Here is a 9288-nt window from a genome sequence, read left to right as displayed (position 1 = left end):
CAACAATGGGCTAAAAAGACCCTAAGGTTCAGCCCATTAAGACTTCCAAAATGCTAAGGTTCCAAAATTCAAAGGTTGTGTCCAAAGGTCAACCATGGGGGAAATTGGATGCTTTGTGTGTGTACCAAAAGTCTTTACAAATCCCTACATGGAAGGGGGCGATCCTTGCTTGTAGGGGATGAGAGAGAAAGTCACACACACACACACACACAAGCTCCCTTTACACAAAGGGAATGAGGGACACATGTCAGCTCCCTAGCCCAGATGTCCACAAGGTGTACCCAATTCCTATTGGATGGCCTTGGAGGTGGACCAATGAGAATTAGGCTAGAGTAAATCTAGTTTAATTAATTTAAAAACACTTAATAAAAGAACCAATGAGAATTAAGCTCTCTAGAAGACTATTGGATAGTCTCCCAAGGGGACCAATGAGCATTCAATAGCCCAATGGCTTGCCTGATTCCTATTGGCCAAGAGGCAAAGGGGTCCAATGAGAGTTTAGTTGCATTTATTAATTACCTAAAGCTTTCACAAAAGGGGAAAGGGGGACACATGTCAGAAGACTATCACTTATACTGCTTAATTACCATTGTCTAGGCCTGGGGAGGTCCAATGAGATTGTAGCATGAGCAAATAGCAAGAGGGGTCGACCAAGAGAGAGAGAGGGGGGCTGAATTTTCAAAGGCATTATTGCCTCTCTCACACACAACAACTCATGTGTGGAAGTAAGAAGACTCTCTCTCTCTTCTCAAGCTTTAATGGAAAGCTTATCACCTACTCCAAGCTTGTGAGAAGGGAGGCCTACACCAACAACTCTTGGCTTTGTGATGCAAATCCAACCAAGAGCCAAGCTTCAATGCATGCTCATCTCCTCTACCATGCTAATTACTAAGCTAAGCTATGCTAATATGAGTTATATGTGAGGAGATGTACATCTTTCTTGTAAGAATACTCCTTCTTCCTCTTAATCTACTCGCATACCCCGCTAGCTCTCACCATCTTCGAAGGTGTGTGAGGTCTTGGGTTTGAGACCGTGAGGGAATTGATGTTGTGTTTGATAAGTGTTTTGCTAGGTGCATGAAGCTTCCATCTTCATTGCACTAGCTAGTCTTGAAGGAACACAAAGAATTGTATTGTACAATGTCTCTCTTGATGGGAGAAACCATAATACAAAGCCTTTTGGAGGGGGGACCGGCTCCATGCAAATCTGGTCCTCAACTGTTGTCAATAGCTTAATTTCTCTCTATTTTGAAAGTATTGTTCATGTTATCTAACTAGGTGTTATGCTTTTTGTTGCTCTCTCCACCCAAGCACTCTTGTTATTCTCATTAGGAAACTCTTCTAATGAAATGCTCACTATGTTCATGCTATTTTCTGCTACACACAAGTAATTAGGCCATTAAATGTTACAACCTTCTCCTCAAAACTAGGAAAAGGCAAATAGATTTTTATTTTTAATCTCTTAAAGGCATACCTGAGCGGATTCAAGGGAAATGGATTTTCAAGAAGTGGCAGGTCCATATAATGTACTTTCGTGAGGGTACCACATACGCACTCACCAATGTACTCCTTAAATATGTGAATAGTGGGCTCAATGTGTATCTTGCTAATTTTGTAGGAATCCTTCCTTTTAGCATGGGTGTTTAGTCCAATCAAAAATTTATTATGCTTGTGTTGTGGAGCAAATGTTGCTTCTTTCCTGGATTCGACAATAGATTTGCCGTTGTTCCATGCACACCAAGATGCAAGCATAGGTGATTACATATGGAGAAATGCCCTCGCTTTGCATCTGATAAAAACAACCCATAGTAGGTTTTGTGCGCGAAGAAGGCCAACTTTCAGTGCTCGCCCACAAGATTGAGCGCCATTTCGTAGAGATAAAAGGGATGTATCCTCAGGTAATTGCAAAACAATATATTGGAGGCTGGAGGAAGCACACTGAATGCAAAGGAAAGGATTCTCGGCCTTGCACAAGGCATTGACATGGGTAAGAGAATTCATAGTGAGATTGCTAGCCGGTCTGTTGCAAATAGATGTCATGCTTGGTGGTGCTTTGGTCATGGGCTCAAATGGATTTTTAGTGTAAAAAAGAAAGTGTGTATTTATCTCTTAATGCGTGTTTGGGTCTGGCAGGGAGGACATATATTCACAACACTGGACGTTTCAATTGCACAAACGCGACTCCATCTCGACAACACTACAAGGCTCGTTATTTGCATCTAGCACCACATGACTATGCGTTTGCTTGGCGCAACACATAAACGCTATGGGGCAGGGCACGGCTTCCGTTTCTTATAATTTTTGGAGAGACCACAATGCCAACTCTCCACCATACTTTTGTATAGCACCTCTGCATGACGTGCACTGTATACTTTGCAGTTTCAGTTTGTGACGTTTCATTGCAAGAGGATATGTTTAACTACTCACATTGCTTTTTTGTAGCTTGAATCAAACATTGTCCTCCGGCTTGCACAATTGGATGACATTCGTACAAGATTATCAGGTCGGTAGTATAGTTCGATTTTTATACTCTATATATGGTTTTGGTATTTTTTGAGTTTGTCAAAGCTTCAGTTTAGCCATATGTTTTCCTCACAAGTGCATGCGCAATTTCGTTCATCGTATCTATATACCAAATAGACATACATTTCTTTTCGCACAGTTTGAAAATTCAACCTATATATTGAAAATAAAGGAAAATTGAATACGGTTGATTGAGATAAGATGGGTGTCTCAAAGATCGTTCCACGGTATAAAGACTAAATGGTCGATATTACTAGATTGAATGGTGCCATCTGCAAACAACTACCAAACTAGGTTAACTTGCAATCCTTTTGCTCTATTCAATCACCCTCTTTAGCAGCTCAATTTCTTATCTGGAGCACTATGGGGCATGACAACTTTCTTCTTTCCAATGTTCATTAAGTCCCAAGATGAGCTATTATTGGAGCCTGTCAATTGGTTCTACTCATTTTTTCGAGTCACCACAATAAAACCCAATGCGGCAGCAATCACAACCAGCTAACCAACTAACAAGCTGCGCTCCAAAATCTATCAGATGATGAGCAACAAAGGCCCACCAAGCAAGACTAGTTAACAAGAAGCTATCCATGCAGGCCCAATGAGCCAAAGTTCATTAGCCAAGATCATTATAAGCGGAACAAAAAAATACGTAGCGAATTGGCGGAGTGAACTACGGTCTCCTGCCTCCTCAGATATTTAGGGTTGCATTTTCTCTGTTGGTGTCGCTGTAGCCATTGAGAAAGGAAAGAAACAGACACAGAGGAAAGGAGAGAGGTAACTGCGTTGGTACAGCTATGACGTTCGCAGGATTGTTTAGGCGCGCTGCCCCGGAGGCTTTGAAGCATCAAAGAAAAGTTGCAATTTTGGGAGCTGCCGGCGGGATAGGGCAGCCCTTGGCTCTACTGATGAAGCTCAACCCCCTCGTGTCCTCTCTCTCCCTCTATGATATCGCGAATACTCCTGGCGTTGCTGCTGATGTCAGTCATGCCAATACGCGTGCAGAGGTAGGAGATTTCTCTTTTTCTCTGTGTCTGTTGATTCATGCCAGACGTTTACTTCCTCCATGTGCCTTCATCCATAGTCAACTTACGCTCTTGCTCATCCGGACGCCTGAGCATTGACATGTGCATGCGGAACTCCATGGTAAACTCTTGGCTAATAGAGTATGGAAAGCCAAAGAAGCGTCATTGTTGTTCTCCACGGGATCTGATAGGTTTTGTAGGCTGACGTGATCTAAGACGATTGGTAGTTTACTTGTAAATATATTTTTTTCTTGTGATTTGTGATTATCTTGTAGTCCTGCTCAGCTTTGGTGTTTAGCAGGTGATGCCAATCTACCGTTAACAGATCTAGTGAATTTGCTGTGGATGTCAAGAGAAAACAGTAGAAGGCCAGTTTCCCCCGTCCTGGAATTGTTAGTACCGCCGTGGGTGCATTGTTGCTTGTGAATGCTGTTGAGAAAAGTAGAAGCTTTTGGGTTTTATGGCCTCACTCCTGCCTCTGTTGATGTGTGAATGAGCTGAATTCAGACTTGAGGAATGTTGATTGGTTTTGAAGTTGGGCTGCCCAGTTTATGATTGTTCTGTTAAGAAGTGTCAGCAAGTGTCAAGTTATTCAGTCACTGAGAAATTACTGCAAGCTGAGACTGCATTCTCCCTGCTCCCATGTCAAGACGATGCTTTTTAATTTTTTTTGGGCACCTACCAATTGTGTAATCAATGTTTTGATTTGATCTCTGATCTTTATTGTTTTGCCACTTCTCAGCTGCTTTGTTGCTTTTGGCACAGGTTGTGGGATATGCTGGTGATGAGCAATTGGGGGAGGCGTTGAAGGGTGCTGACGTTGTTATTATTCCTGCGGGTGTGCCTCGCAAGCCGGGCATGACTCGTGATGATCTTTTCAATATCAATGCTGGCATTGTGAAGTCTCTATGTACAGCCATTGCAAAGCATTGCCCTGAAGTAAGAATTTTATCTGAAAGCTCGTTCATATTTGTAAGTGATTGAATTTGTGATGGCATGATGGTAGTTTTTGAAATCTGATGAAAATGCATGAAGCAGTTGGCATGGACTTGTCGTTGTGCACTAGCTCAAGAGACTTTTAATGATTGTTTTCCTGGTTTTGAAGGCCGTGATAAACATGATTAGCAATCCAGTCAACTCCACAGTTCCCATTGCTGCAGAGGTGTTCAAGAAGGCCAACATGTACGATCCCAAGAAGCTCTTTGGTGTGACAACCTTAGATGTAGTGAGAGCCAGAACTTTTTATGCAGCAAAAAAAGGCCTGTCTGTTGAAGGTAAGCATTAAACCCTTGCCAATTTGCACATGAATTCCTCTTAGTTTGTCTGATGTTCTGGCGCGGTGTGCACTGGGCAGATGTGGATGTGCCTGTTGTTGGTGGTCATGCCGGAGTTACTATTCTTCCTCTCTTTTCTCAGGTAAATAGAGGATGGTTTTGTTTTCTTGGTGGTGCGGTCTGTCTTGTGGACAAGTTGTCAGTCTACCTTGTAGACAATAAAACTGAAATGAAAATTAATTGAAGATTGTCGCTTCAATGTCGCCTAAAAATTTCGAGTTTATGAACCATTTTACGGTTTCTGGTAGTAGTAAAAAAGAGTAACGTTGTTCTTTGAACCCTTCCATGTGGTTTTGAACAAGCTCATGTCAGACGTTCGACACTTTAGATTTTTCTGTTAGTCAGGGTAAGGCCAGGGAGAGGTTCCTGCACCCTCGAAACTCAAGCAGGCTTGTCTCCTAGTGCTCTCTTTGCCTTCAATTTTTTGCCTGATCTTTCCCTTGCCCGACTTTTTGTTGTGCTATTGGAGATTGTATGGGATAGTTAAACCTTCAGCAGCTTCAGATCTGTGTCTTATTTCAAGTGATACCAAGTGACACAATTCACTTTACTTGCAAAAGTTCATTGCTAACTTTTATGTATGCAGGCAACCCCGAAAGCTACCTTAACAGATGAAGAGATTGATGCACTTACGAAGCGTACACAGGATGGTGGGACAGAAGTTGTTCAAGCAAAGGCTGGGAAAGGTTCTGCCACATTGTCTATGGCGTAAGTTGATGATTTGTGCTATCTTTTATTTTGAGTAGTTTGCTGCTCTCTTTATGCGCTTTGCTGTATAAATTAGATAACGATGCAGTTATTAACGTGCCTGTGCTTCTCAGATATGCCGGTGCCTTGTTTGCGGAATCATGCTTGAAAGGCTTGAATGGTGAATCAGGTGTAGTGGAGTGTAGCTATGTCGCATCTACGGTAACTGATTTGCCCTTCTTCTCGTCTAAGGTAATGTTCTCTTGAAAATTTTTGCCCCCTTCTAGCTGGGAAATCTAGATTCTACGTTTGAATGTCCTTTCTTGTATTCTGGTTTGCAGGTTCGGTTGGGTAAGAATGGGGTCGAGGAAGTTCTTGGGTTGGGTGCCCTGTCAGAATATGAGAAGAAGGCTTTGGAAGCCATGAAACCAGAATTGAAAAGTTCAATTCAGAAGGGCATTGATTTTGCTAACCAGAACTAGCTGCACCCTTTCTCTCACATTGAGGGTGCTTTCAAATAAGCAGTTGAAGGCTTTTTTGTAGTTTACGGATGCTATTAATTATAGTGAAGAGTATAGGCTAGCCCGGAATAAGGGAGAATAATAACACACATTTTTGAAAATTCCTTTGACATGGTGGTCAGGTAAATGTAAGGGAATATTCTTTGGAAATTATATGGGTTGCAGATGTTCTCTGCCTCATGGATTTCTGATGAAGTCATGCTTGGCCTTTGTCTTCGCCATTATAAGCTCATTCGTTTTGGTTTCAAGGTTTTTTCTAGCTTCTGTTGTGCGTATGCGCTATCATCTACCTTATTTTGTGTGATTTTTCCTATTTGGTGTTTTGTGCTTCTTTTAGTGCTAGGCTTATTGTGGCTGAGTTTGCCCTATATACTCTTCAGAGTTATGACAATGATAGAAACTTCATATGCAGATCTTTGTATCGATGTATGCTTGTGTGGTGTGGGTATGTGGAAGCGTCTATTAGTACCTCGTTCTACATTCTCTATTAGGCTTTAGTGATGTTAGTGGGGATTCAAAAAATTAAGTCAATACTGAGCATGATGGAGCTGATGGTTATATTGTCTCGTGGATGACTACCTTGAGTCCTTACCATGGACTTTCCTTAACAAGTGAACGTGGGCCTGTCCTAGATCCGTCTAGATTGCAATTTATTCTGTGTCTTTGTCCTATCTTCTTCCCAGTTTTGAAACGATGCATAGTGCATTCATGCCACTTGTTATTGGTTGGAACCTCAAGGCCAAGGTAGCCCTCCACAACTTAGTACCTCGTTGTAGGCAATTATGGCTTCTCCTTATGGTTGGTCAGTCCATTATGCAAGCAATAGCTCTCAAGGTTTGTGCATCCTTAAGTGCGCGAGAAGCACATCAGATGATGATCGCATTGAAAATAGGAACCTCCTTAATACCTTTTTTTGATAAAGTCAAGTATCATTTGTTTCGATCGAACGATCGATGCACAAACCAAAGAGAGTTGATGACAATGAACATGCTTATTGAATCCCAATAGCGATTACAAGAATTTTTGAAATTCTTCTCCTATGTGTACTTGACATCGTTATCACATAGATTTGAGAAAGTGTAGCTGTAAACCCACTTGGCACTTGGAGCTCATGGCAATTTCAAAAGCGGAGTTTCAATTGTAACTCGGCCTCATAGGTCGTGCTTTTTTATTTTGTTAAGGGATTGCCGCATCCTTGGACATGTTTTCTTCATGAGAGCTTGTTTTTCATATTCTTATCTTCATATATCTTATGATTTACATTTTGTTGCTTATTAGAACGATCTTCACATACAAAATATTATCTCTCAAATACATCCAACTATTATCAAGAATAATCTTTTGATTAGTCTCATCTAGCATCATGCATACAATTGATCGATTTTTCGAGCGAGAATCTCCTTGCTTACCCACTCTATGTGCTCCAAAAGCAATAACTCGTGACATACCAAAGTGGATGTTGAAGAATTTTTTGATAACAATGGCAAGAAAACGAGGTGTTTTGTTCTAAAATTTTACAAATAACAATGTTCTTGGAACGTCGCTCTCATTTCTTTTTTAACTTCGCTACATCCACATTCTTAACATTCTTTGTTTGGGCCATAGCTTGCACGAGAGAGGAATTAGGAACCACATTGCTACCATATATATTAACTCAAGACTTTTTTGTGTATACATTTTTCATGTCATGTACATCATAACTCATGGTGTCAAATTTCTCCTCTAAAGATATATGGTCCTACTCCACTTTTCTCATGCGCTCCTTTAAAGCATTCAAATCCACAAGAGAGCATTTATATTCTTTGACTTCCTCTTAAAGTTGCTACATGTTTGCATCTCAAGTATCTCTCTAAGATGCTCATTTTTTAAAACAAGAACCTTTAACATACCATTCACCATTGCAAGTGTTCGTAAGTCTTCACCTTGCTTGTTTTCGATCTCTTGTAACGATACCAAGTATGTCATAATCATGATTTTTGATGTCATTTTGTGGAGTAGTTGTGTTGCTATCTCCATACTTAGGAGATTTTGGATTTTTTTCTACAATGGTTGTGGATCTTGTTGAAGAAGAAGAACCCTTGCGAGTACGGGAAGACATTGTATGTAAAATAAGAGATGAGAGTCAACTTTTTGAACTTGTTTACTTTAAAAATGTTGATGTGCAAAAAAGCCTTCCATTGCTTATATTTTTTTGTTTTTGCATGAATGCATAGAGAGGTCGTGCTCTTTGATTGAGGCTATAGATCGCCCAAATCGGAGTTAAGATAAAGAAGTTATGATCAAAAGAGTGAATTGCTATCTACAAGGTCAACAACAGCTGCACTAGAGAGAAGAAGAAGAAGAAGAGAGTTTTAACGTTGTAGGAAACTATCCCAAGAGACCTTAAAGATCTAGCCGACGAGGAGTTGAACTCAAAACCCGTTATTAGAGAGAGAGAGAGAGAGAGAGAGAGAGAGAGAGAGAGAGAGAGAGAATTTGATTTAAATTTAAGATAATGGCAAGAACAAAGGTGTTTGAAAGACAGATAAGCAAAGGGCTAGGTTTAGTTACGAAGGTAGGTCGTAGATAACCTAGCAAGAAAAAGAGATCCAAAAAGCCAATGAAGATTTTGAAGGAGCCAAGAATGAAGAAAATGCAAAGAATCTTGGGATGTTTAGGGAGATTAGGAAAGCTCAAAAATACATTTAGCTGTGTACCCAAGTTGCCATTTTAGAGGCTGGTCAAGTCGATTTGTGAAGAGGCTCACATGCACAATGAGGTGGGAAAATGTTTCCCTGTTGGTCCTTCATGAGGCAACTAAAGACTTTTTGCCGGAATATGTCAATGACATTTTCCTTGTGGCTATGCATGCACACCATTGACTATTATGAACAAAGACTTAGAGATCTTAAAGAGAATAAGGTGGAGATATGACAAACTTCTCGTGCCCAATGATTTTATTGACACCAAAATGAGTGAGATTTTGCTAATACCTCTAGTAGGGGCACAACCAAAAGTAAATATTATAGAAGTTAAAACTAGGGTAAAGGCCGAGCCGGAAGATCGTTGTACTGAGGATGCTAAAAAGCTAAGGGAGAAGGAAAATCTTTCAATTGCTATAGAAGCTAAGAAGAAAAGCTACAACACAGTCGCTTTTGAGATAGATGAGATAAATAAAGAGATCTTGTCCTCAATGAAAGGACTGCTAGTAGATGGGTGAAG

General features: G+C 40.6%; 1 protein-coding gene across 1 annotated transcript; it reads left to right on the top strand.

Annotated features, from left to right (window-relative positions):
- Positions 1–3159: 3159 nt before the first annotated feature.
- On the top strand, positions 3160–6335 carry LOC147437147 (malate dehydrogenase 1, mitochondrial-like). The gene is made up of 7 exons (XM_086486756.1): positions 3160–3527; positions 4311–4484; positions 4651–4819; positions 4900–4961; positions 5466–5587; positions 5701–5818; positions 5908–6335. The coding sequence occupies exons 1-7, from the start codon at positions 3318–3320 to the stop codon at positions 6046–6048; spliced, it is 996 nt and encodes a 331-aa protein (XP_086342882.1). The 5' UTR covers positions 3160–3317; the 3' UTR covers positions 6049–6335.
- Positions 6336–9288: the final 2953 nt, after the last annotated feature.

The sequence above is a fragment of the Adiantum capillus-veneris genome, chromosome 17 (assembly GCF_014529385.1).
Source record: "Adiantum capillus-veneris isolate H3 chromosome 17, ASM1452938v2, whole genome shotgun sequence".
NCBI lineage: Eukaryota > Viridiplantae > Streptophyta > Polypodiopsida > Polypodiales > Pteridaceae > Adiantum > Adiantum capillus-veneris.
The sequence above is the reverse complement of the archived record's forward strand: the minus strand, read 5'-3'. Positions and strand labels throughout refer to the sequence as shown.

Excerpts from the sequence above, each read along its gene's own strand:
- LOC147437147 (XM_086486756.1), top strand. The coding sequence starts at position 3,318 with ATGACGTTCGCAGGATTGTTTAGGCGCGCTGCCCCGGAGGCTTTGAAG. Across the intron at positions 4,962-5,465 it reads TTCTTCCTCTCTTTTCTCAG|GCAACCCCGAAAGCTACCTT; the intron begins GTAAATAGAGGA and ends TTATGTATGCAG. Across the intron at positions 5,588-5,700 it reads TCTGCCACATTGTCTATGGC|ATATGCCGGTGCCTTGTTTG; the intron begins GTAAGTTGATGA and ends TGTGCTTCTCAG.